At 51.8% G+C, this 27,137-nt stretch overlaps 2 protein-coding genes across 20 annotated transcripts; one reads left to right on the top strand and one right to left on the bottom strand.

Moving 5' to 3' along the window:
- The first annotated feature begins 1,358 nt into the window (after nt 1–1,358).
- Nucleotides 1,359–17,724, top strand: LOC122380570 (activating signal cointegrator 1 complex subunit 2 homolog). 19 transcript variants are annotated; one of them, XM_043363833.1, is made up of 8 exons: nt 1,494–1,511; nt 3,767–3,851; nt 4,351–5,433; nt 6,081–6,192; nt 15,086–15,341; nt 15,719–15,865; nt 16,148–16,289; nt 16,499–17,724. In XM_043363833.1, exons 3-8 carry the CDS (start codon nt 4,356–4,358, stop codon nt 16,546–16,548), a joined length of 1,785 nt encoding a protein of 594 aa, XP_043219768.1. In that variant the 5' UTR covers nt 1,494–1,511; nt 3,767–3,851; nt 4,351–4,355; the 3' UTR covers nt 16,549–17,724. The 19 variants fall into 19 exon arrangements, with proteins under 19 accessions (XP_043219771.1, XP_043219768.1, XP_043219772.1 ...); XM_043363836.1 differs by lacking the exons at nt 1,494–1,511; nt 3,767–3,851 and adding an exon at nt 1,359–1,376; XM_043363837.1 differs by lacking the exons at nt 1,494–1,511; nt 3,767–3,851 and adding an exon at nt 1,903–1,943 and having other exon boundaries at nt 4,354–5,433.
- Nucleotides 17,629–21,682, bottom strand: LOC122380572 (adenylyltransferase and sulfurtransferase MOCS3-like). The gene is given in 8 exon segments (XM_043363848.1): nt 17,629–18,403; nt 19,107–19,344; nt 19,668–19,992; nt 20,223–20,362; nt 20,364–20,430; nt 20,566–20,686; nt 20,858–20,950; nt 21,504–21,682. Coding segments are annotated over 8 exon segments (1,242 nt in total). The 5' UTR covers nt 21,607–21,682; the 3' UTR covers nt 17,629–18,248.
- Nucleotides 21,683–27,137: the final 5,455 nt, after the last annotated feature.

The following is a 27,137-nucleotide window of genomic DNA, read 5'->3' as shown; positions in this document are numbered from 1 at the left end:
ACTGTGGGGCTACACCTCGAAGCTCATTGGCCTTTTCCTTCCAGACAAGGCACTCTCTGCTGGTGACTGGGTGGGGGCCTCCACATGCCGCACAGCATGGTGGGGCATCACAGCCAAGAGTTGGATGGTCTCCAGCACACCTTGCGCATCTTTCCGTGCGAGCCCTGCACGTGCCCCTGCCATGTCCATATCTCTGACACCTGGGGCAGCGTCGAGGGAGTTGGTATGAGGGCCTCACCTCGTACCGCACATATACAGCATAGAAGTGAGCTGGAAGTTGCGTTGCAGAGAACCTGACTTTGAGAAGCGGGTTGGGTTTGTTGTTTTTGGAAGGAAGTCGAGTGATGCTCACTACTCCCTGGTCGCGGCTTTCATGGAGGATAGTTTGAGGCGATTCTGTCATGAGCTCTGGGGCATACACAATGCCCTCAACCTGATTAAGTCGATCAGCAAGAATCACAGATATTTCGTCCTCTCCGAACGAGGTCCATGCCAGAAGCGCATCAGTCTGTTTGGCATCCTGTGTTTGAACTAGAAGAGTTCCACTTCGCAGGGCAGAGACTTTGGCTGCTGGGTAATACAGAACCTTCAGAAGTTCATCCCGGATTTTGTATGGGCTAAAATTTCGAAAGCTTTTGTCTTTGTTTTTGAATCTAGCAAGAACGTAGGCTGGGCCGCCTGGGACAAACTTTCCTTCCAGCGTGGCAGTGACCGCCTTGGAGAAGGCAGGCGGCATGGTCAGATAGAGAACAAAGGACCTTGATTATGAAAAGTCTCTAGAATAGTAAAGAAGAAAGCGAAAAGAATGGACAATACGACCTGATGAAGTAGACAAGATGGCGACGTGCAGACGCCAACTTCAACCAACGCGCACGGAAAACTTCAAAACCGAAAACTAAGTACCAAACAGAGGCTCCAAGAAATTTGTGATTTGTGAGATAAGAGAACTGAGCCGAGAAAATATCTATATCGCAACACCTATCGCAAAAATATCGAATAACTCCGACACGCGAGCTAACCACGTGGCTGAGCACAATGATCGGTATTAAAATATCGTCATGTTTTGTCATTCGCGCGCCATAATTGCATTCAACAGTCTTCTGCTGTCAAATGTTTTGCGTGTTATTTTCTTTCAATAATAGGACAATGTGAATTATCATTTATATCTTTTTCCAACAGCATCATTATTTATAGTTTAATTAGGCATCTTTTGACATGAATACTAGACTATATTTGATACAAAGAAGCAATATCTTTAACATGCTATAGTTCTTGATTCATAACAATTTTACTGTTTACAAGTTTATTTGCAAACATTTTCTTATCGGAGGTGCCACTGGCGATGAAGCTTAGTGAAATCGGTTTTTACGTAGTTGGTAAAAATACTTATGAATTGTAAACTACAAACACTTGTAAATACAAGTTTTTAGTGAAACAGGCCTCTGATCTCTATTTACAACGGCCCTGCGAGCCAAGTCCCAGCCCAGCCCGATTTGCCGACTTATTGTGATGTAAATTGTCAACCCCCGTTGCGCTCAAATCTGGCCCCCGTTGCGCTCAAATCTGGCCTCTATCTGGTCCACTGATGTTCAACTGCACTGGCGGATCAGGGGGGGGGGAGGCATTTGGGCAAATGCCCTCCCCGGGGCGCCCGTATTTGACGAAAATTTGCGGTTTTTCAAGAATGGAACGAAAAGTAAACAACTTTTATCAAGAAAAGTTTCTTTTAACTGCTTAGTAGTGCGTAGGGAATCGAAATCCGAAGAGTTTTTTTTTTTTGCTATTTAACCCTATTCCTGGCGGGCTCCGCCGGGACAAGAAACTGGCGGGGGGGGGGGGGGGCGATTCGGCCCCCCCCCTGAGATCTCGAGAACGAAGCAAGATAGCGACAAGCGGTAAACGGCATCGGATACGCACGGCCAAGATCTACAATTTTTACAAAGGTCATTTTCAGGTCAGGTCAAAGATGACGTCACAGGGGTCGAAAAAGTCAAAATGGCGGCACTAGATATGGAGAGAGTTTTTCTCGAATAACTTTCGAATTAGTCAAGATAGGAACAAACTAAGGGCATCATCGTGATCCTCTCGTCAATCCGCATCGAATGATATATATGTTGACCTCGAAAGGTCAAGGTCAAAGGTTGACCTCAGGTCACGTGACCTCGAGGTCATCATGTATATCATTCGATGCGTCTTGACGAGCTGAACACAATGAGACCATCCACGCGTCTGTATCTTGTTCCTGTACGGAGTTATTGGCCAAAAACCTTTGGTGACCTTTGGTGACGTCACATGACCTCACAGCTGCCCAACAGCAAAACAGACCTCAAGGTAGTGAAGGTTGATCGTATATGAAGTCATGTATGGTATATGGGGCCATTCCGACCCGTTTTAGTGGTAAAAACAGGGAGTTGATTTTTCCCCCATTGACTTATAATGGGGAGGTCGCGAAATTGACCTGACCTTAGGTCACCGATATCAAAATTCCGAGATATACAAATTGCACATACTGGTACCCTAACTAAACCCTGAAGAGAAGAAATTGATCGGTCAAAAACTCTAGCTCTGGCGTGATTGCAAACTTTTATGAGGTAGCGTCACCAAACCGCCTCTGGTGACCTGACCTGAGGTCAGATCAACTCAAAATTTTCAGACATGTTGCGTAGAAGCCTTTAAGGAAAAGTCAGAAAATTTAAGCTTCCTAGCTCAACGCGTTTGGGAGATATAACCAAAAAACCTCAGGGGGGGGCTCCTGAGGCCCCCCCCCGCCAGGAATAGGGTTAAAGGGACCCTCCCACCTTCAAAAAAGTTTATGAATTGGCATTAAAGTGATGTCGCTCGGTTCAGAAAGAGCGAAAACGAATATCTACCAAATTTCACCGAAAAATATACCGGTTTTCAAGATATTAGACTTTTACTTTTGTTTACTTTTTTGGGATCTCCGCTGTTTCTAGCGACTTTATTTTAGAAGTGCGGCGTTTGCGGCAGATGTTGCGCGCAAATAGCATATACCACCGCGTGCTACAAAACGTTTTAGTCAAACATTTAAAAATCGTTAGATATTTGCGCTGACGTCACACATTCAGAGGGGTATTCCTAAGCATTAGCCCCTCTGAATCAAAATGCTGCAATTTTGAAATTCAATATTTCCGATTTAAGGCATTTCTCGATGTTGTGAGTGCCGAAACCGGTAATTGTGAGCCAGGGACCCCATTTTGGCTATCTCAACTCAAATCTAATGTTAAGGTGGGAGGGTCCCTTTAATTTGGATAAACTTTTTTGGTGGTGTGCTACCGGAGCATCCAAAGCCCACAATCCCCCCCCCCCCCCTCCCTCCCCCCGGTGTCAGAGACCTTTACGCGATCAAGGCACACATACGGCCAGATGCGTATGTAGAAAAAAAACAATGCTAAATGCTGAAACAATGCAGTGTGCTTAATGCTTTTTGGCAATGTTGCACAAGCCCCACAAGCCATAGATCGAGGATGGGAGCACGAACCATAATTTTATTCGAACAATTATTTCCGATTTCCGATTTCCGAACCGCACCATAGCTAAATGTTCTATACTCGGATAAAATAGCTTTTCGATTTCTCCGGAATCGGGAGTGCAAAGGTTATTAGTTTCTCCTACGCAAAAGTTCTTGATCGCGATATTGCTGCGCGAGCTCGTCGGAAAATAGAAAGGCGACGTCCTAGGGCGTTTTGCTCGATTTTTTTCATTTTAAAACTATTCTTTATATTTCATGTACTCTGTGATAAAGCAGAAAGGTGAGGATAAGTTGCTATAATTTTTTCTTGCGAGTACAATCCTTGAAATTTGTTGTGTGGTGCCGGTGGACGCCATTGCAGGTAGGGCCGGCGCCTTCAACATTTATTGGAAATAATTTTGTTTTCTCTTTGTGACTTGTGCTTCGCGATAAAGGGAACATGAGATACATTTTAATTGAACTTTGAACTTGCCGTTGCTCTTAAAATATTATTGCTGTTAGCCCATGTCAAAGTCATCCTTTGTCTTTGTTTGCATTTATGCAATGGCATGCTGATGCTGATGCCTTCATTGCACTGCTGAATGCTGAGTAGATACCTAAGTATAAACATGCTAGGTATCCAAGTAGCAGTTCTAGAATCACTTAAAAATGCCATTCTTGGAATTATGTAGAATTAGTAGATTAAGCATTCATTGCAATTTAATTGTCAAATATTGCTGTTAATCAATTGCATTTTATTTGTCTTCGCAAGAATACCGCAGTCCTCGCGTCGTGTTGTGCAGTTGGGAAGTTGCCGGAGACGTTTGCTGTTTTGACATTCATCGCTGTCTGGGAATCACAGGTAAATTTTATCTCTTCAGCAGGAATGAAGCAGGAACCCGAGGAGCCAGTTCAAGTTGTTGCCCCGCGGCCCCAGCCACGGGCCCGGATCATTCGACGCGTGCCATGTGGATCGCGTCCACCAGTGAAGCGGCGTCTGTTCGCGGTGGGCGGCGCCTCGCAGCCGGGCAGGGTCCGCCTCACCGTCGGCGCCGTCACCAGTTCGTCGGCGCCGACGGCATCGCGCGATCACCCCGCCCCCGACCGGGAAGCGGCTCCGTCGGTGCTGCGTACCCAGCAGCCGCCTAAAACGTTCCAGCGCTCGCACCGGAAAGTCGGCTATCGGAGGGCCCAGCCATCAGCCTTGTGGGTCAGAGTCGGTAACAAAGAGGTACCAGACTTTAAAATATCAATGGGACATCAGCAGGAAGTGATGGCGAGCGAACTTTGCGACCTGGATACGAAGCAGACCGTGCTGGTCCGCTCGGCGTTCGACAACACCAACATCACGAACACGTCTGGCTACAGCAGCTGCAGCATGGACTGCAGTGGCATCGACTGGCAGCCCAGTTACTCGCAGTGCTACACGCCTCCGGGGCACCCGACTCAGACGATGCCGCAGTTTCCCAACGCTCCCATCACGCCGGAGCAGGGCGGCGACTACAAGCGACCGCTGCAGTGCGCGGCCAGCCAGCCGCCGGCCGGCATAGTGGCTCAGCCGTGCCGGCCGGACGGAGACGCCTCCAGTCTGATGTGGCTGCTCGACTACCGCTTAGACCATCTGCTGGAGCCGGCACAGGAGTCCTCTCCCCAGGCGCCGCCGCCCCAGCAGCCGCCGCCGGCGACGGCGAGCAGGCTGCGGGAGCAAGCTCGGCCGCCACCGCCACCGCCGCAGCCGCAACCGCAGCAGCAGCCACAGCAGCAGTCGCAGCAGCCGCAACAGCAACAGCAGCAGCAGCAGCAGCAGCTGCAGCCGCAGCCGCAGCCGCAGTCCCAGCCCGATCCTGTAGCGCTGGAGGAAACCACGTACTCAGGCTGGTGCCAGAGATCTGCCGACTGCGGTCCCTCCGAGAGGAAGTGCGAGCAAGACTTCAGAGCTACACAGGACATGCTACGGCAGCAAGGTAATTATACAGGATAACATTTTGTCTTTTCTTGAAACCATTTAAGCGTATTTAATCATATCAGTTCAGATCATTTCTGCCTTATTTTGATTTAGGTAATTCCTTCCGATTCAATAAGACTTTGTTCTGTTTCGCTTACCCAAAGGTAGGTTTGGCTTACCCAAATCGCTTACTGCTACGGATGCGAAATTTGCGTGAAATTGAGTTGGAATTCTCACAGCATATCGTTTTTTTCATTTTTTATATTGTCATGTATTCTAAGCAGTTGCACTCAACCGTGAGTGCTAGCAATGGTAACACATTTGTCAGGTTTGGTGGGACTACCGGGCTGCAAGGATTGCCTATTCATCGGTATACAATTGCAACTATATAGGCGCACGAAATCGGCCGCTATGATAGAATGGTGTCGATCAGACTACAAGTATTTTCTACAGCTTCATTGGAGGGAGCTCGTTCGTGCTCGGTTAACTTGAATATTAGGTTGTGAATGGTTTGAATTAAAATAGATAAATTGTTTGCTTGCTCATTCGTCGGTGCCATATTACTGAAACAGGCACTGTTTCGTCTGTATCCAACTTTGCCACGGAAATACGCCTCGCGTCTGGTTTTCGCTTCCGGCGTGTGAAATGCTTTCCGTACATTTACAGGCTACTACGCGAACTCGACGACGAAGCCTCCGTTCACGTACACGGAGCTGATCGAACAGGCCATGCTGGAGGAGGGCGAACTGACCGTGTCCGGCATCTACAAGTGGATCACGTAAGTCATGAAATTGCGATGCATTTTCGGCCAAAATCATTTGAACACATAATGGTGTTACATCTGTTCATTTTCTTGTTCGTGCTTTAGACGTGAATCGTGCAGTCGTCATTTGAAGGTAGTTTGGTCTCGGACACTTTAAACTTTTAGGGGGAAACTGCCCATTCTTGCGCTTAACTTTTTTTTTGCGCGTGAAATAACCTAGGAAATCCGATAACTAAAACTATATAAACGGGGGAGCGGGTTCAGACGGTAAGTACAATAGAACATAAGGTACGCGTATATCGAATGAAAGTATGGGAAAAGAGCTTAAGATTTCTGCAACTTAAGTATCATTGGTTTTGTAGGTATAAATTATCTATGTATTATTTAATCTGTTGGTTGGACTCGTGATGGATCGGTTTTTGATAAAAGACGCATTTATGCAGAATGCCTGGAGGGCAATAAGTTTGTTTTACCCTGCGTCCGTCTTTCTCTGATTACGTCGTCCTTGTAATGTTGGGTCTGTATTATTGATAGCTGGTATCCAGTTAGATATCAAAACAGCAAATCGAATTTCAATTATCTCCCTTTTTGCTTATGTATTTATTACTCCGGGCAGTTTACTTTTATTATAGTCTGTTCCACATGAAGCTTGCGGTCGGAGTTCCTTCAGCAGTTTGCGCCTCCGTTTAATAGTTTGCGTCTTTGAATGCAGGAGCTGTATATACAGAAATTATGCACTGCTTTCAGCAGCGCACTTCGGCCGCAAGCTTGACATAGAACAGAGTATAGCTAAATGTAAGAGGGCCTGGTAAAAACCTTCGCGATTCTCGTGAAAGCCGCGAGAAACATGGACTTTCGATAAAAATAGTTGTAAGTGCTCACTCGGCAGCATACGAGGCAACATCAGAATTATATGCTAGCCGTATTGCGTCTCCCCAGCACCACTTGATTTGCACGTGCTGGTTTGCAGCTGTTGCTGCTGCCAAACTAATTACATTTGAGCTGAAACGTGCCAACTTTAAATGTTTATTGAACTGACAATGAAGTGCCCAGGAAGTACTTCAACTAAACGAGTTTGGTGCTCTCGCTGCATTTATGCCCGCAGGAGGCGCTAATTTAAGCTAGTATTTCTGCATTAAGTTACTGTGCGATGGCAAGTGCCAACTACCGCATAAATGACCAAAGTGCCAAAGTTGGAACGTTATAACTTCTCTGTTAAAATTGATGGCTGCTTTGTCAGATATTTCATTTTAAGTTTTTCACGACATTTTATTCCACCCGAGTTATGTAAATGAAGTGTTTTTCTGGTAGATATTTTCGGTGCTCGCGTTATCGAATTTTTGCAAGATTTCTTTGAGTTTTGTATATTTGGTGTAGCTGGCACCCTTCTAAAACAAATGGTATCAACTTACCTAATGTGTTGCTGTTACTCTGCTCTGGCCATCTTCTGTAATGCATTATTAACAACATTAGGTTGGACGTCTTAAACAAATCATTCAGTTACGTTCTTGGATCAAACTAGACGTTGATAAACTGTATTTCATTGGCCCACCTCCTGTGATCTACATTAGTATCTGCCGCGGCTGCTTTGTTGGCCGCGCGCGGTATTGTTGTTCCGATGGACACCGATCGGGTCCGTCCACCATCAGCAGCGACTGGTAGCCAGACACCCCGGCGATCCGTCACAATGATCCGTTTTTAATGGATGACTGCGTCTATCGGTAACTCAGTCAAAGGCCAGCAGTTGGAAGGTTAATTGGGATAATAGCCGAGGCTCACTGAAGGCAGATGGTCCGTCCGGTTATCGGACCTTTCCACTGCAAACGGCACCGATCGGCGTCCATCATCTCATGACGGCTTTTGTAAGGGAGCGGGTAGCGCTGGGCACAAAGTCAACGAAAAGCTATTACTGTGCCTCGCCTGGCCATCACGCGAGGCACTCTGCTCACTGACGTATGACTCCTGATTAGCCGTGATCTTACCTTTGCTAACGTTTTTAGGCAAACAACCCATCAATCATGCTTCAGTGGCGATGTTTCATTTCAGTTTTTGTCCAGAATGTCGCATCAAGCGCATTACACTCGTCCCATAAATACAGAGCACCCTGTTCGGAGTTAATAACTACAGCGCTCCCCCAGCTCGAGTCCATTTCGGTTGGAAAAGTTGGTGGCAGCCGGCGGTGCGTCCGTGGGTTTAAAGCGCATCGCGGTCCGATATTAAAATGAGCTGGCCGTGGGGACAGGACACGCGCGGCGCCGTGCCCCGTCAGCCGCCGGTGCGGTTCCCACGCCGGGGGTGGTGGCCGGTGGGGCGGCCGGCGGGCCCGCGGCGCGTGACACAGCCTGCGGCCGACCCCCGCGGCGCTGCGCGTGATTGACGCCGCGGGCGGTCGGCCGGCGCCGGCGGCGGGGGCGGCGGCCGCTGGTGTTGTCCTGTTGTGGTCGGCTGCAGTTACTGTTCAGCCGACCTGGGCCGCCGCTGCCGGTGTGTGCTCGGTGCGACGGCCGGTATTGCCGACACGGGTCTGTTACATCCAACGTGGAGTTTGCACCATGTCTCGGTACTGCAGCAGTATGCCAGCATAGCCATATTGCCATTTGCCATTTGCCGTTTGGGATTCGCCATTTGCGCCATTTGGGGTTTGAACTTTGATACTTGCCAGGTGTTGGTCGTTCTATCACTACCAGGGTTCATTATCGTGCTCCAGACCGGCACCGAGGCGTGTCTCGCCCCAGCTCAAAAAGGGTGATTTTTCTCGCGATGTGGTCAGTGTGCGACAGGTGCATGTGAGGTGGCAGTACGACAAACAGGGGTCGACGCGATGAACGCCCTATCTGCGCGATTAAAAACGGACACACGCCCGCGATAAATCTACCACTATGGGAGTGTTTTTGCCAGTTTGCTCACGGGTAGCACCATGTGTTCAGGTGAAAATATGACCATATCCGATTGCTCGCACTAGGCCCGGTCGTTATTAACAGCTCAGATTGAAATTGGAGCTCATTTTCTGACCGTGTAAACAATGTCCCTGCAGCCAATATCGCGTAACGGCGGCGTTCGGTGTTAACTAACTGCCGCGGGCGCCGCTGCAGTTTTACGGACATTGGTCCGCGCACCAGGTGTTGGCCGTTTCACACCGCGCGCGTACGGGGGAGTCTGTGGGCCGCCGATCGGGGGCGGAGGCGGCTTCACACGGCGCCGCCGGCCCGGCCGGAGGTCCGTGATTGCTGCCGGCGGCCGCCCGCCGATAACCGTCGCTAACCGTGCGGTAACCGGACGGTCACCCGGTGGTTACGGCGCGCCACCGGTGATTTGATGGGCGGGCGGTGACTCTGTTTGTTTTGCGGTCGGAGTCGGCCGGCTGTGGCGATGGAGCTGTCGCCGCTCGGGATCACGACCCCCGCCCCGTCCCGCCCCCGGCACCCCTGTCCCCTGTCTACCCGGACCGCCCCCGTGGCGCGACGGCATGGCGTGTCACCCCGTGTCCGGGCGAACTCAAAAACGGTCACGCGCCTGCGTCGGCCGCCGCCCGGGCCGTGGCACGTGCGCCACGAAATTAGGGGCCGCGCCGCTCTCCGCGCTCGACCGCAGCAGCCGTCACTGAGCGGCCGCCAGCGCGGTGTTTGTCGGTAATTAAAACGGCGGTCCGACGGACAATACAAGATTAATGCCCCCGGCGCACCGCCTTGAGCCGTGTGTCAGAGCGCAGATTGAGGCGGCGTGGCCCGCGTCAGACGCACGTCGGAGCTGGCACGCACCCCGAGGGCTGTGCGCGAGCCCTACCGTGGGCCGCTCGTCTGAAATCATTTGAATATTCCCACCAAGTGGCTTATTCGAAAACATTCGTTGCTTCCATGCCCGTAGCCAAAATTGTCCAGGAAGTATCCAATTTTGCTCAGATATAGACCTAAACATATTTTACCTATGGAGGTGCTATTTACGGACATTTCAAGCTTAAAAGCTCTTGGCTACGTCCCTACCTAGCCAGGGGTGGGGGGGGGGGAAATTCTGAAGTCGGGAACACTTCAGGTAGTCTTTTTTTTTTGTTTTAGAATATTGTCCATTGTCCAATAGCCATCCCTTCTGACGGTTAAATTCATGAGCGTGGGTTGTACCCCATTCTGCCACGATCATCCATTTTGTGTTGAGCCAGCTAAGTTCACTTGACTTTTACAGCATTTTAATGCTGGAAACTTTCCACCGTTGACGAAGCTGCGCAACTTTCCACATTTCCACTAATGGAAGTAACTTTTGTTGACTTTGTGCTCTTCATATAGTGAGCTCCTATTTTTAGTCGTATGTTGGCGCGTCCAGATGCTAAAAGATGTGAGCAATAGTGCAGTCATTTTTCATTGAAGACGTTTAGAAGCCTCCTCAGGGCTCCTCTAGTAGATGACAGATTTGATTGGGACTTCATTACCAATTCTTATCAAAATATGTACATTAACTAACTATTTGCATGCTTAGATGCGTGCGTGACGCCATTATGTAACTGTTACAGAAGATTCAGATGAGCCAATAATGCCTTACTCTAATATGCATGAGCACATTCAGCCCAGATCAGATGAGTCTGAACAGTTTTCCTCTAGTTTCAATCTAGCCAATCTAGTTGGAAATTTTTCAGTCGCACCGCGCTTGCCAGCACGCCTGAGTTAGCCGCCCTCACCATTATGCAGCGCAATACGGTGCCGCCGTGCCCGTGCTATGTGCGCAGCAGCCCCCAGATTGAGAGACGGGCCATATTTCGTGTGTATTTCGCCGAGTGGCTGCGGCGTCGGCGGGGTCGGGTGCTCGCCGGCAGCGGCGGGGATCGATTGTCGGCCTCGGAGCCGTGTCTGGCGGTACCGTCCGTGCCAGGCGGCAGGGAGAATCTCACCATCGACCGGTGGCAGCCCGGCGGCGGCGGACGGGCCGACCTGATCCGAGCCGCCCGCCCCCTGCACACACACCGTGCACACACACAGACAGGCACACAGTGCAGCGCGCCGGCCACCGGACCTCAGCCGACCGGCTCCTGCACACAATAGCCGGCCGTCGACCGCCATTAGCCCTGATTGATTCCCAGGTGTCGACTGCAAGAGCGCCATCAATCAGGCAGCGATTTTTAGCGCCGATGTGCCTGCTCCGCTCAGGGTAATGCGTGTCCGTCCGGTCAGCACGGCGGCGGTAATGGGCGCTGCCGACGGTAATGGCGACCGGTTCCGGCGACCGGCACGTGACGTCATCGGTCACACGGGCCGCCCTGATTGTGGCGGACAGCGCGGCGCGTCTAATTTCATTAGCCGACAGGTAATGACCGGCGCTGACACGCGCCGCAGTGCCGCCGGGTGTGAGAAATGTCGCCGCAATGCGGCCGCCGAAGGGGGCTAAGTGATGTCCCTTTGGGGAGCGGTTTCCGGGTGGTCGTTTGCACTTTGTCACTCGGTGCTGCCTGGTGGTGGTCGGACGGTGCGCTGTGGTTTTGTTGGATGTAGTTGTCACGTGTCATGTTCCTGGTAGGGGGTCAAACTCACCAGTGAATCATAGAGGCAATGCCTGGTGATCACGACAAAACGATAATTTGTTTCCTGCGACTGAATTTTGTCAACTTTTGGGGTGAACGATAGCTCAGGTAACATGTCAAATATGTGAGTTTGAGTTTCCCGGCTTAACGACTAGTAAATCGCTCTACGATTTAATGAGGCTCACGTTCTGGAAACCAATATGTCTTCCCTTATTTTACGAAGCGCCAGGCCTTTCGTTTAGTCACAGTGGTCACAGTTTGAGCAACATGAAGGACCGCCTTCCTTTCCAACGTTCATTGCGCTCCCCGTATTACTGTAGGGCACTTCGGATGTATGAAACAGGACCGAGCGGAAAAGCGCCGAGCCTGTCTCCGACACCCGTTAGTATTCAAACATGTCTGATCCGAGTGCCACCGGGCTAGTTTAGGGTAATGCCACTAATGGCCGGCTGTAAACTGACAGCGGCCGGCCGGCGCCTGGAGCGGCGCGCTGTCCCCCCGGGCGGCGCAGCGTCCCCCTGGCCGGACGCGCGTCACCGGTCGCAGGTAGGCAGCGCCTCAGGTGCTGCGTCACCGCCCCGGCACGGCCGCACGTGCCCGCCTCAGGCGACGCGCCGCTCACGCCCACTGGCCATTGTCACCGGCAGTGCGCTGCGTGCCGTCCGGAAGCGATGCGCCTCCGCCGCCGGCGCGTCCCGCTCGCACCGACAGAATGCAATCGGCGCTTCCATCATCATCGATGTGATTAACGGCCGGCCGGCTTTGTGCTCGCCGCCGATCCCCCAGGAAATTGGAGTAAATAACGGCGCCGGCGGCGGCTCACAAAAACGAGCGTCCACCAATCGACGCCTTTATGACTGCGACAAATGAGTGCCGCTGTGGAGCGATTTATGACCCGCGCTCTGAGGACCGTGTGGAGTGTGTTGTCTCCGCTCGTACCCTTCTGCGTGCTGGGCGCGCCGGCCAAACAGCGGCTCGACGGGCGGCCGGCGGAGCGCAGCCCGTCCCGGCGGCGGCAGGTGCGGTCCCCGGGCACGTGGTGCGTTCCCAATACCGGCCGCACCGGGCGCCTTTATGTGGGAAGTTGGTCGGCCCGGCTTGATACACGGCTAATCAAAACAGAGCGCTGGCGGACCGGCCCTGACGGACGGCAGTCGCTGCAGCCGCGATTAAACGTCAGACGGCACGCGACCGGTGCCGACTGAAACCGAGACGGAGACCGAGACGGTATCGGATTGGGATTGTTTCCCCTTGCTCAGTTGACCCCGTCCTGACGACTGGATGCGGCAGTCAAAAACAGCCTTCGGGGGCTAACTAAATTCCAGTCGTGGGAGCTACTGAAAATACTCGGGCGCTGAGGTTTGATGTGCGAGTTCGGCGGCACAGTATGAGTTCAGGCGCAGACTCCTGGTGCCATCTAGTGAGTGAATGACAAGTTGATGCTTTTGAAGCTATGTTGCACGTCACGAACAGTGCATTTTAGGTGTGGTGCTGGCTAATTAAAAATGCAGTTGCTTTATTTGAACAGCACAAATACCGGCAACACATGCTTCTCTCAATGCTTTCGCACTAATGCTTTGTTACTCCTCTCAATGCTTTTCATATAGTAACATCGTCGTACTCGTATCTACAATGGCAGTCATCCCGATCACCGCGTTTGCATTTGCAGCCGCCGTTCCGTTTCCCCGTGTCGCGACGTCACGCGTAGCAGCCACCCCGCCCGCAGTGATGGGGTCACGGCGCGTCTGTGTTCGACGTTCGTGTCTGCCCACGGCACAGCGTGTCGGCGCAGTGATGCATCACAGCTCATTGACGTGGGACGGTGAACGGCCCTGTGCGCGCCCGGCGGGAGGCGCTCGGACACGGCCGGCGCGACACGGTCCGCCATTGTCACCGCCACCGCCGCCTGATGACGATACGGCATCGATCTCGGTGCTTCATCCACTGGCGCCGTCCGCCGACCCGGCGATAAAACCGAGCTGCATGATCGGGGACCGTGTACGTTCCCGGCTAATGTAGCTAATGTCGAAAAGTTGCGCCGTATTATGACGGACGGTGGGCGGGCAGGCGGCCGCCCGTCCCCGGCTCACTGCGCGGTAACTTTGCCATGGGAAAATGAGCGCGCCGCCCATGTGGCGGAGGTCGTTTTCATTTGCACCTGACGTTGGTGGCCATTTGGAGCTGTCCGTCGCCGTATAACGATGATACACGTGTGTTCAGTGAGTGACAAGTGATGTTCCGGCTCATAGACTGGTTAGCGGGAACTCAGTTGCAGGCGGTGCCTGTGAATCACCCGAGGGGAGGCAGGGGTACCGCGTGTGGACAGCGGACATTGTCCGCCGCCGGGCCGGATGTCCGGCGTCCGCAGCCAGCCGGCCGGTTCATCTGAGAGCCCACCGGCCACGCGGGGAGGGGAGCGGACTCTGCCGGTGTGTGCAGCGATATGACGCCCGCTCAAATGGGCCCCGGCACGGAACGGCCGACACCTGCCGCCCGACCGGCGTCAATTGGAGCCGTTTGAGGCGTATTGTACCGGTAATGGGCGGACCCCTGATTCGAACCAGTCGCTGCCGGTAGCGAATCTGACCGTACCAAGCAGTGAGTGACACCCGAGCCCAGTGTCGCCAGCCAGTGATGGATAGGGCCATGGACCGTGCATTACACTGGTTCGGTGTGAATGGGGATCGGTTCCACGGATTTTTTTTTTTAATAATTCAGGAAAGCAAACATACTTTTATAGGACGGTGTTCGGTAATACTTCTTCTTAAACTATTGGGTCACTGGAAATAGTGACTTGGAGCAAATCAGACACGTGGCTTCGAGTTGCGCTTCCCCTACGATTATGTGATGTTACTTTTGACAGCAAATGTGCGAAATCGGCAATCCTCATTAGTGGTTTTCGCTTTTCAAATCCTACCCCACCCCCAGCCGGCCCGCGGCTGCCGGAAGTCGACTCCTGTCAACGCAGCTGAGGAATTCGAGCCAGCGCGAGACATGCAACAGTCTCATTACGATTCGCGGGGGCGAACAAACTGGTGCACAATGGACCGCATACGTCATCCTTTTTAGCCGGCGGCGCTGCTCGCAGGCGTTCTGTTCGCAATGACAATCGTTAGGAGTGCTCATTGTCTGTGTGGCAGGTATGCGGCGGCGACAGTCCGGCACGGCACTGGTCACGGGTCGTTAGATTTGACGCCGCCCTCTCAGACAATGAATGTGTGTGGTCGCGCGACAAATTAGAGCGCCCTCACTCGCACTGAGTGATTTTGGCGTGATGATGTATGGTGAAGTAAAGGGGTTGTGGCGTAATTATTTATTGGATGGTTGGCAGGAATGCAAATAACGCAACGTCATGAAGTTAATAGAGATATGCATGCTAACATGAACGTTTGTATTTATTTTCAGGAGTCACTTCGGGTTCTACAAATCGTGCGACGACCGCTGGAAGAACAGCGTGCGCCACAACCTCTCCATGAACCCGTACTTCCGCAAGGGCGACAAGGCCAAGGGCGGCTCGGGTCACCTCTGGATGCTAGCCAACGTGGAGGGACGGCGCGTGCGGCGGAACAACGTGGCCGCTCGCATGGGCCGGCCGAATAGGAAGGTGGGCGGCCGGCGCGGCGGCAGACCCGGCCCGCACTCTGCCTCGTCCGTGTCCTTGGTAAAGCCCGTCCCGCTCCGTCCTGGATCATACCCTCACACATGCAGCTGACCGAAGATAGAGTCGTCCTGTCCGCTATTCCTAGCTTTTTGCTCTTCTGATTGCCAGGGAGTGGGAGGAAATGTAATCTACTGTTGAACGTTGACCGTCAGATTTTGTTAACTGTTGAAAAGAGCTCAGTTTCAATGTTTCTTTTTTTTTGCGTATAACTTGTAAGGATGATTGCATTTTTTTTTTTGTTAGCTCCATTTTCATTGGTGCTATCTCTCTTGCGTGATCTATAGTAATAAGCTACGAAAACCAGCTCATGCTGGTTATTGTATCCGATCTGTCCCGGTATGGACATGTCGCTGACCACAGCCACCGTCTCTTCCCAGCTGAGTGATGACGTCGAGTTTGACCTGTGTGACGACATCCCCTCCCCTGCTAACGACATCTGGCTGAGCTCTGCTGCCGAGAACAAGGAGAACATGCCCATCACGGGAGAGTACAGCATCGAGTACCTCGACTACGTGCCCGATCAGGTGAGAGAGTCCCGCCGACCGGCCTGGGCTGCCGCTGAACATTGAACATTGATAGTGTTGTGTAGTCAAAGCGTTTGGTGACCTGTTGAGAACATGGTGACTGGAGCAGATGCTTTTCTTGTGCGGAGGCTTTGGGAACCCAACCACGACATTTGCAAGCTGTAGAAGAGAACGGCAGCCCCCGTAAGGATTTGGGTGTCGGGTAGAGCCTGGTCTGCGCTGTTACCCTAACCCCGTCGCGTGTCTGATGTGCTCGTGCCGTTCTATCCCGGACCCACACAGCTGATAACGGGGACGCTGCTGCAGACGGCGCCGCCGACCACCTTCACTCTGGAGGAGTCTGCCGACCGCATCCTCAGCGGTACCAACAGCCACGTGGAGGTGCAGTTCATCACGCCCGTCCGGAACGACAGGATCGCCCAGGGTGAGATGGACGGTCAGAGAGCTGGAGTTTTATGGAGGGGAGGGGAGTAACCGAGGCTGTTGCGTGCTGGGAACTAACAAGGGTGGGCGCATCAGCTAACCCCATACATATCAAAACCATCTGTTGTTAATTACCGTATCATGTGCAGCTGAATTATGTTTTTGATACACCTACTGCGTGTAATAACCGGCGCATTTTCTGTCTGTCAGATGCCATGCTGGTCGACTACCCGACTCTGGACGTGGCGATGCAGTCGTGAGGGCCGCGCTCCCTCCAGCGTGTCCTCTCGGGCCACCCCTGCCTTGTACAGCCCACCTGACGCCGAGCCGCCCGCGCCGGCGCCCCAGCCCTGTCCAGTCCGTCCAGTGAGAGTCCAGGCGCCGCGCCGCTGCCGCTGCTGCTCCGTCCATACTGTGCTGTGTGTGAATCTGAGAAGTTTGCGTGAGCTTGAACTCCGTCCATCGCAACCCTCTCCGTCCGAGTCTCGCTCCCTCAAGAGACTAAGCCGCAAGGTCCGCCACACTGCGGACTTTGGATGGCACGGAGCTGGAGCGTTTGACTCAATTTGTGTATGACCAGGGTAACTCCACCAAAGCTCCTGGGCAAGTGGCAATGCGTTTGTGTATCGTCCGAGGCGGTTACTTGGCTCTCCTGTCTCGATGTTTGGCAGAGTACCACGACCGTCCGCGAGGGCTGGTGTCGGGGAAGCCGGGACTTGTCTCCTCGGAAGTGCGGATGTTCAGATGTCTTTGAAACGTGTTGCCTTGATCGTTGCGGCATGATTGCGACATGCAATCGAATCAACAGTGGCCTTTCCGTCTTGGAGCTGTCGTGCTTCTTCGATGCTCATGTTTTACCGGTAGAAAATATCCCAGATACCACATTTTAACAGGGTTTGTTGCAGTCTTAGTAGCAGACATTGCTTAGATTCGATCTCGTTTACACTTTCCTTGATTGCACGCGTTGTAAATATTAGACATAGTTATAAGATAACGATTTGTTGTTGGCTTTTTAATTTCTCTTAAAATGTACATAGGCATGCTTTTAATCAAAGCAATGCCGAAAATGGCGAGTGTGCTTAATATTTCAGCGGTCGTAAAAGCTTGTCGAATTATGGCGTAATGTGCCTCTGAGCTATCGCGTCCTATCATACAACCGTCTGCGAGTCGGTGATCTCACTGACGGCTGTGTAAAGTTCCGTTCTGATCTCCCATCCGGCCACTCTGCGCGACTTTTCTATCGCCGTCTCACTATAATGCCACGCTCCGCTGACTCGGACAGGAACGTGCGCTGTGTGTATATTACGAACCCGCCGGGCGTTATTTATAAACATTGTCGATCCGTGCCGCCGCATTTATTCACATTAGACATGTTCATTAGCGTTGCATGCTCGGTAGTTGTTTCTTTTTTAATCGAAATATAACCATCGACATCACTTGCTGTTTGGCTTGATATTCGCGGCATACGGAACTTGAATGGTTGTACTAACATAGTGAGTAGTGACGATCTGAAGTTATTACGCGGAGATCAGAAGCTTTGTGCTTGATGGTGCGATGATTGTCTTATGGTCCCTGTTACCATTTGCGTGGAATGAAGCGTCGAACACCTATCCCTATATCGAAACGTAGTCTGGGATCTAAATCTAATGAACGTCACCTCCGATATCTTCCATTGCTCATTTCCACCTAAAGTAGCCACTGGATCACATATGACGAAGACAGCAGGAATGAAAGTCAAAATCTATGTGGCGTTACAAATGGACAACATCTCGCACATTACGAATCAGACCACATATTCTTGTCCAGCTTGCCGGTGTCTAAAAACGAATAACCCCGCATAAATCTCACAAACACGCTATAAAACTCAACGGCGTATAAAAGGTATTTTTAGTGCCGTATGCGTGTATAGCTCGCCAGCAAACATCTTTTTCGTTAGGAGAGGACTGGGAAGAGTTGGGGCCTAGTAGAGCAGCAGTGAGGGATCAATTTCGTCCTTCCACGCGTACAGGCCGCCGCGGATGTCACGAACCTCCAGTTCGGGGGTCTCCGTTAGATGTCTCTGCAGGAGCTGAGCGGCGCGCTGAGAGTCGTTACCGCGTCTGCACAGGGTCACCACTGAAATAGAGACGGGGGTTAGGGCATAATCCTCCGTTCCGTGCTTCTATCCTCAGGATACTGAAATCCTTCTCCTCCACGCCGCAACCCCCCTCCGGGCTGGACAGGCAACTTTATCTCATGCGGGCTGCTCCCTTGGAGCGGCACCGCTGCTCCCGAGGGAGCGCACCCCGTAGCCGGGTGCAGTGAGTGCCTTGGGGCTGGGTGGCCTGTCCTCTGGACGGGCTCAGCCCCGGCGACTCACTAGGGTGCCTGCCCAGACCAATGTCTCCCCCTATATCCTATCATCCTCCCGGCTCTGAAATGGTCTCATTGGACCGAAAGGGCCTAACCCAACAAAACAAACAAACAAAGGGCATAAACGTATAGAAGTGGCCAAATTAGGCGAATGGGACCAAAGAGTGCCAACAGCTGAAGATCATTACCGGTGGGTATCAAGGGGTTTAAAGTCTGGTGTAGCGATTAGGGTCGAGGATTACGACAAGGTAAGCGAAAAAGGGACTCCGGCTCCTGGGAAAGCCAGATGTAGATAATAACTAATAGCTTTGTTAGCTTCATGCTTCACGCCTCATGCCCAGGACGGGACGCCAATATCCCATTACAGTCACTTCAAATGGTCAATACCCACATATACTTGCCGACTGACCCATCCCACATTTAAACCGCTTCTTCAATATCTCAACCGTGACCCGCTCAAACTCACCTGTGACCCGTCCATCCCCCGCGCGGCGCTCCAGGGCCGCCTGCCGCACAGTCTCCCGGCCCTCCACCGTCCGCAGCGCCCCTAGCGGCACGTTCAGAACTTGAAACTCGTCCGGCAGTCGGCAGATGTCGAGCTCATTGGCCTGGCGCACGTCGACCAGCAGTTTAGGCGTGCTGAGATGCTGGTACTGCTGAGGCGTGAGCCGCTCCTCGGCAGCCAGCAGACGCACGCCGGAGTCCTGAACGTGGGAACAGCGGAACAATCATGAATCGTGAGCAAGTGTAGAGTGAAGCAGGCATACCAGACGGCCAAGCTTCGTTGGCGCAAGGTCCAGAAGAACGTGCGTCGCTGGAAATTCGCGACCGAAACGCGTTATTATGATGGCTAATCAATAGGATATACCCTTTACGATGACAATGAATAGGTTTCTACAAACGTCAGCATACAAAACAAGTGATGATTATGAGTTCATCGGGCCTACCTGCTAGGAATATTGCCTTCATTTCCAGCCGATAGCCGGTCATGCTTTCCTAACCATGTCTGCCACCAGCAGTCCATTACCTTGTCGGTAGGCGCGGCTCCGCAGAACTGTACGTAATCCTCCAGTTCGGTGACGGTCGGCTGGTCGCCGCACACGGCACAGTCGGGCTGTCGGCCGCGCAGTCTCACCGACCGGAACGCTCCCAGTAGACCGTCAAACAGAAGGAGGGTCTGCGCGTGCGCCGCGCGCAGGCCGGGTATCAGCAGGCGGACCGCCTCCAGGGCCTGCAGAGAGCCGATGATTCCTGGCACCACGCCCAGAACGCCGCCGTCTGAACAGTTGGTGACGGTCTCTGGTGGGGGCGGCCGAGGGTACAGGCAGCGGTAGCACGGACCGCCCGCGTAGCTGGAAAAGGTGGAAAAGGGGTGGGAAAAGGTCAGTGTGCAGTGAGCTGCGAACAAAGTGCCGTGCTGAGGACGAGGGTGAAGCGAGGGAAAAATGGTAAAAACATAGTAAGTAGGTATAACTGAACAGGGGACAATTAGAGAAATAGTTGTTCGCATCACACCACAGCATGCATTTGCACTGTAGCCATTGCCAGGGCTTACCCCTAATTGCATCCCCAACCCACTCACTTGTACGTGGTGAGCTGTCCCTCGAAGCGCAGCGCGCTGCCAGAGACCAGCGGCCGGCCGGCCAGCACACAGGCGTCGTTCAGTAGGTAGCGGGTGGCTACGTTATCGGTACAGTCGAGCACCACCTCGTACCGCTGCACCCAGCTGCAGGGCGTTGGTGCTGTCCAGAGCCAGGTGGTGCGGCACCACACAGACATGGTGGTTCAGTCTGTAGATAGAGGAATGTGTCCGTATGACATGAGCCATAAATTGAGGACTCATAAGAAACATGGTCAGGTGATTACCAGACACTGAATATACAAAAATAAACAATCAGACCATCCCAATATCAGGCTGGACTCACCCAGCAACTGCCTCTCCAATGGAGTTGGCCTTTGGGGTGTTAATCCGTCCCTCAGTGTGCAAAATCTGCCGATGGAGGTTACTGACCTCCACCACATCATGGTCCACCACACCAAGGGTACCTGGAACAGTGTCCTGTCAGACTACAACAGTCAGGGACAAAGAAAGCCATCAAGCATGCACTACCTACCTACATGAGGTTGAAATAGTTAAGGCTAACCATAGGTCACAAACTCATATCATCATTGAGCTATATTTCTCACTGTAAGAAATCCTATCAGGCTATAACATACCCACACCAGCTGCTGCCAGGTAGATTGCCGCTGGACAGCCAAGACCGCCAGCTCCCACAATCAGTATGGATGAATTCTTCAGCTTCTCCTGACCTGTAAAAGAGTATTGACAATTTAAGGTAAATTGAAATAGGAAAACATTAAAAACGACAATCAAACAATGGCTGATGAAATATTTACATCTTTTTAACCAAACCAAGTTGTGCCTAAGTTAAGCCTTACACCTTGGCCTTACCCCAGTTGGCTCCTCTAAAATCTGAATGAATAGATTTGTCTCATAGACCTTGCGTCTGAAGAAGAGTTTTGTAAAGCAGAGGATTTGCAAAGAAGGGCCAATTAATAATTCAAATTCTATTCATGCACAGATGTTGTCAGATTACTGATAAGGTAGGGCGGCAACATTAGGCGACATTAGAAAATGTGTGATTTGATAGGCAAAGGCCTTAAAAATCACCCGCCTTCGTGTAGCTGCGAGACTCAAGCATTCAATGTTAACACAGCCCATATGTATGCGATAGCCAACATCACCAAGGCCATACTTTGGTAGCTGTGATTGTACTGTATGAATATATGAATACATGAAGGAGAAAACAAAGGTTGAGGAAAACTTGAGCTTGAGCTTGAGCTGAAAACATCCTGGACTTACCCTCCCGCCCTATTTCAGGCAGGATCATTTGCCGACTATAACGAAAAGCCTCATCTTGAGAAAGACCTTCCTGAAACTCCGATTTTTCTACTGTATCCGCCATTACTTGAAACAAATTAACAAAACAGCTGGCATAAGTTACAACTCCGTAGCGGGCGCAGCGCTAACGACGCCCTTCCTTGTTTTCGTTTGTTTACATTCTCTCACGAATGTCTTTGCTGCGTCATTCATGCTTCAAAAATAAAAGGCTCTTGATATTAGTTATCATTATCGGCACTAGATGTCACTGTAAGCCGCGGTGTTTGATAGCAGCGACCCCTTACAAATATTATAGTAACTACTAACTAATAGTTTGTAGATGTCTCTGTGTTCTGCAAGCTGGCCTCTGAGAGCCTCTGAGGCCTCAGCCCAGATCGAGTCCCCTCCCTTTCGGCTGTCATCCGTCCTCCCCGTATTTTGTCTGTCGCTCTCCAGTCTCCACGCTCAGTATCAGCCCGAATCCTCCTGGATGAATAATCAGTTTGCTTTTTCCAGGCTGACGGTCAGCAATGCAATGACCAGCAGTGGCCATGTTAGCTGAGCTCGGTTCCAACATGCTAGCATTCAATGCCAAACCTTATATCTTCCGGGGTGAGACGACCGTTTGAGCGGCTGGATGGTCTATCCAGATCACTCCTGTCCTTACAGCGTGGGCCTGCCCGCTGTAGCGTGGCAGTCCGTACCCCGCGGTCGCCTCGGCCCAATAGCTGTTTCCATCTCACGGACGCAGCCCTAAGATCAGAGATGCTCTCAACTGACATTTGACGGAAAGGGCCAAACTCCACATGTGGAGTTAGGCACCATCCCCACATAAAGTTGCTGGGCTGCAAAATGTTCTGCTAAGTGCTAGCAAGACGTTACGAGTAGCATGCCTATTGCTTTATATGCTTGACAATAGCGTTATCTCCCCAGGCCTCCGAATTAATATCCGTTGTGATTTATGCGAACGAATAATGATCGCCAATGGGCAATGATGCCTCTCAGACAATGACGTCGGACATTCATTCTTAGGGTGATGTGGTATGTGACTGAAGACGCATCCTCTCTACCAAGCTGGAGAGAGGGATCAGGGAAGATAGAGCAAAAGAGGAATGTCCGGTTCTTAAGCGAATGTCCTTTCTTCAATGCAACACTGTTAAAATACTCATCCCTCTCACCCCCTATGCGTATCATCGGCCTCTTTATGACGTCACCAGTGACGCTCACAGCACAAGTTATGTCCACGGCCGGCTCCAGAATAACAGAGATCGCTGGCGGTGGCGCTGAATCCGCGCCTTAATTAAGCCCTCCATATTTCATCTCGCGCGCGGACGCTAAGTCGCATTGTGGCGCGCCGCGATCCGCCAGCGCGCCATTCAGACGCTCGTTTGGCGCGCCGCTTCTTAGCCCCGCTAATGGTGCTACAAATAATGCGACCGTTTGACTTAATTCCATCTCACGACGCCAGTAATCCGCGCAGCCTCAGCCGCGTCACATTGTGCGCCTGCAGGTGCGACAAAGGCGGCGCGGTCGCCACAAAGCCGGCGCAGTCGCTCGTGTCACTGCGTCGGTCGTCGGCACCGCCGCTCCGGTATTGTGCGCTGTCACGTGACCAGGGTGAGATGAGACGTGGGACGGCGGTGAACGGTCACCTGACAGAATGGGGACTGCAGGCGGAGGGTCCCATGGCAGTGCCAGCAACACTTCCAGTCTGCTTTCTGGTTGTCCGGCACTTGGAACGATGGTTAGCTTTTAAATGCGCCAAATACTCTCCGTTGTGGGATATTCTAACTTATTTAGCTATGCCAAAGTAAATTAGGTACCTTCTGGCTTCATTTCACGCTTTTTATTATCGTGGTCTTCTGTCTTGGTCCATTTTTGTTAACTGATTCGAAGCAAGAAACCAGTAAAACACCTTAGTCAAAAATTCTTATCATAATTCATACGGCTATGATAAATTACAGCCAACAATGTGGCGTTTTATGAATCGATTTTTATAACGTTTCCCTTTGTCATCAGGTCGCCACCTCTGTCCCGGCAGATAGGTAACCAGCTGTGGCGCTACCTGATGTTTGTTCAGAAGACCCGCCTGCACTCCGATCTGAGAACGCCGACTATCACTGAACCAGTTCGAACAGTGAACGGTGGCCGATGGTCTGTTTGCTCAGGTGCGGGCATGGTGCGAACCGCTGTTCGGTACCACACCCCTATGAGACGGATTCACTGGCTCTATGGGCCCTCCGGAGCCACGGGGCCGGGCGGTAGATAGGGAGGAGCAGACGACAATGGGATGGGGTCGGTCGTCGGATGAAGGGGAGGGGAGGGATCGACGCTGAGATCTGAGCTTCTTTGGTGTGGTGGTGGTAGGTTTCGGCCGAGCTAACGAGCTCACCACCCCGCCGATTAATTTTCTCGTGCATGAATCTCGCTACAGTTATTGCTCACCTTTCGTCACCGGTGTGACTTTTTTGTCGGTCGCTAACTTTTAAGCGGCTTCGAAACCGTCAAATAAAGATATTAGAATGTTTCATCAATATTTCAAATCGTTTCTTGGACGAATTAACAGGAAGAATCGCGTTTCGGAAAAATCGAGGCATTTGATTGTGCTTCCTTGTAAAACGAATCTCCAAGATAATTCATCATACCCATTTCTAATGCAATAAAAGAGGCAAGTGCGAACGATCATGTATAAACGCCAGCTATTGTCATCTAAAATTCAGCAGCTGCTGCTAAACTGGTAAAATATTCAAGCCATTGATTGCGGAGATAAATAAAATGAGACGAATTTCTATTTATTTGACATAGGTACCTCAAGTCAAGTTCCCGTTCATATTATTCATGTCGTGAAATCGTTACACCACACTGGCATTCGATTCCAATCATTCACACTCAGTTACCCCTCGAGTCCCACCTCAACAGCAGGCCACATGTAGCAGCTGCTGCCGTCCGCCCTGGTTTGGTAACCCTGTGACGTCATCTGAGGATCCATTGACGTCAATCGTTCACGGTGTGTCGTCCCGGTAACCGCAGAGAGCGCTCTCTGCCCGGTGATAGCCAGCCGCGGACTCGGTCCGGAGCATTCATCTCTCGCCTGGACCTGCCTCTTCTGCCCACACCACACCACCTCCGCGGTCGTATATTTCAGTCCGATGACGACAGTTTCACAGTGTTTCTCCAGCAGTTGGAGGTCCAGTCCATCACCGTAAATCACTCCCGTCTCCGCTGTGTTGTTTGTTGTCGGATGCTCGTCATGCGCTCTATCGACGACTGCCGCCGTCGTTCTCGATGAGCCCCTCCGTCGTTGTCGATGATCTCCTCCGTCGTTGTCGATGACCAACGAAGATGACGTGCATTTATGATTGACTTTGACCTCCATGACAACTTCTTTCCGCCTCTGTATAACCTGCAGGTAACAAGTGCTTCAACAGCAGCCAACACAATACAATCCATAGGATTGTTTTGGATTTTTGAGATTGTCAATCTAAAAAATCCAAAACCTTTCAATGGCCTGGCAACCAGCTGCTGGGAGGCTGCGTAACGCCCCATCTCGCTCTCAGTCTCACCCTCAGCTGACAGCTCGCCGCAGCGTTGTCACTGTGCGGTGGAGGATTTAATGCCTGCAAAGTTGACGTGTGGTGAGCAACATCTCAATCACTGCCAACGGCTGCGGCGGAAGAAGTGGGGACACATCGGCCGAGTTTCCGGCACGGTGGTGATAATCCGATTATGAGACCGCAACGGGACCACAACGGACCACCCACGGACCACAGACGAGCCACACGGGACCACACGAGGGACCACAGTGAGTGACACACTGGATGGAACATATGGATGGCAACGGAGCACAGAAATATCGCTGCAGGACCGATGAAGCTTTAAAGAAACCGTAGAACGAATAGAGTAGAATTCTTGCATAATTGCATTGAGCAAGAAACTTTTTTTTTAAATCTACCTAGCTGCCATTCAACCACCTCAGTCGCCATTTACATTGCAGGTCATCAGCCATGACCATCCACCGTCTACCACTCACCGTCCACCGACCACCATCTTCCACCACCGTCCAGCGTCCAACGTTTACTTCACCGCCCACCGCCCATCGTCCACCGTCCACCATCCACCATCCACCCACCGTCCACCGTCCACCATCCACCGTCTACCGTCCACCGTCCACCGTCCACCGTCCCTCGTCCACCGTCCACCGTCCACCGCCCACCGTCCACCGCCCAACGCTCACCACCACCAGCAGCCGCTAGCTGCTGAGTTGGCAGCTCGGTGAGGCGATGACAGCTGAGTTGGATGGCTGAGATTTGGCTGAGACGCACTGGTGCCGCTGTGACAACCGAAAACAACGATGGCGTCCTTACACAATGCTGACAGCTGATGCATTTAGTTTAGTCTGTAGAATAAGCGTGCGTTTGGGATCCGGATAATCATCAGGGATAATTTTCCGAGATCGCCGGGATCATTCGGTATTTTAGGCTGACACAGTGCACAACGGACATGACAACGAGTAAAAGAGCCATTCGTAAGGCAAAAGCAATCTAAAAATGTGACTACTTGCATAATGGTCATTGGTCACTGTAATACCAAATAATTACCGGTGATCCCGGATAATTATCCCTCATTTTCCAGGTACCGAATACATGCTAAAATAGAACTCATATATGTAGGTACCTATAGTGGGGCAAAGCGGCCACCCGGGGCGAAGCGGCCACCCGGGGCGAAGCGGCCACCCATCGTTTTAGCCCTCCACAGCTGGCGTCAGCTCCGATTTTATATGTTTGTCACTTGTCAGTTATACTTCTCTTCGCGGTCGTCCGAATGAGCCACACCGGGGTTTCTGGCCCTAACTGTACCTAACTGCATTATTTCAGTACCAAAAGTTTTAACAGTTCCAGCTCGTTCAGAATCTTGTTCTAGCTGGATGTCAGCGACGTCCGGGAGACATCCACAAATCACGAGTGATCTCTGTTACCAGAATGGCGAGAATATGGAGGTCATTCTGCAGATCGCTTGCAGATCAACCATTCGGTACGTTCAGCCATCCCGGGTGATCCAGTCGATCAAACAGAACACAAGTCAGAACTCATTCATCCTCCAGAACACATTGCTGAACAGAGCGAGACAGCAGCCGGGGCGGATTGGCAATGCTAGCCTTACACGATCCTATCGGCTCGCTGCATTGCTACATTTTTACGAGCTTGTAGGCATTTGTAGATTGCAGACTAGCGGTTGATTTGAAAGCTGAGTCTACACCTTTGCAAAGCTCTGTTGAACTGGACTGGAACAGAAGCGATCACTTGCGCTTGTTCCTTGGCACCATTCGACCAACACAGAGAGCTGCGAAAGAATAACCCGCACTTCTCACATGTCTCCATTGACCTTTGGCCAGCCTGGTGGCCTCTACATACCCACACCCACAGTGCACCCCAGGTCGTCCTGAATGGAATCTTTGCACAGGGGTATGCATTGTTCGACTGACTCGGCAACACAGGCCTCCGACAGCTCACTGACTGGTTGACACGGAACACGACCGGTCGACACTTGATTGGCTGGCCCGGTCAGACAATGGCAGCTCGCGCAGTGGCCGGACACGCCTTCAAAGAGCGGCGCAGC

Source organism: Amphibalanus amphitrite, unplaced genomic scaffold (genome assembly GCF_019059575.1).
Source record: "Amphibalanus amphitrite isolate SeventyFive unplaced genomic scaffold, NRLGWU_Aamphi_draft 000101F_arrow, whole genome shotgun sequence".
Lineage (NCBI taxonomy): Eukaryota > Metazoa > Arthropoda > Thecostraca > Balanomorpha > Balanidae > Amphibalanus > Amphibalanus amphitrite.
This window is presented reverse-complemented; position numbering and strand designations above follow the sequence as displayed.

Coding starts and splice junctions, on each gene's coding strand:
- LOC122380570 (XM_043363827.1), top strand. CDS start 3,746: ATGTACTCTGTGATAAAGCAGAAAG. Junction 6,193..15,085: donor GGCATCTACAAGTGGATCAC/GTAAGTCATGAA, acceptor ATTTATTTTCAG/GAGTCACTTCGGGTTCTACA. Junction 15,866..16,147: donor TCGACTACGTGCCCGATCAG/GTGAGAGAGTCC, acceptor GGACCCACACAG/CTGATAACGGGGACGCTGCT.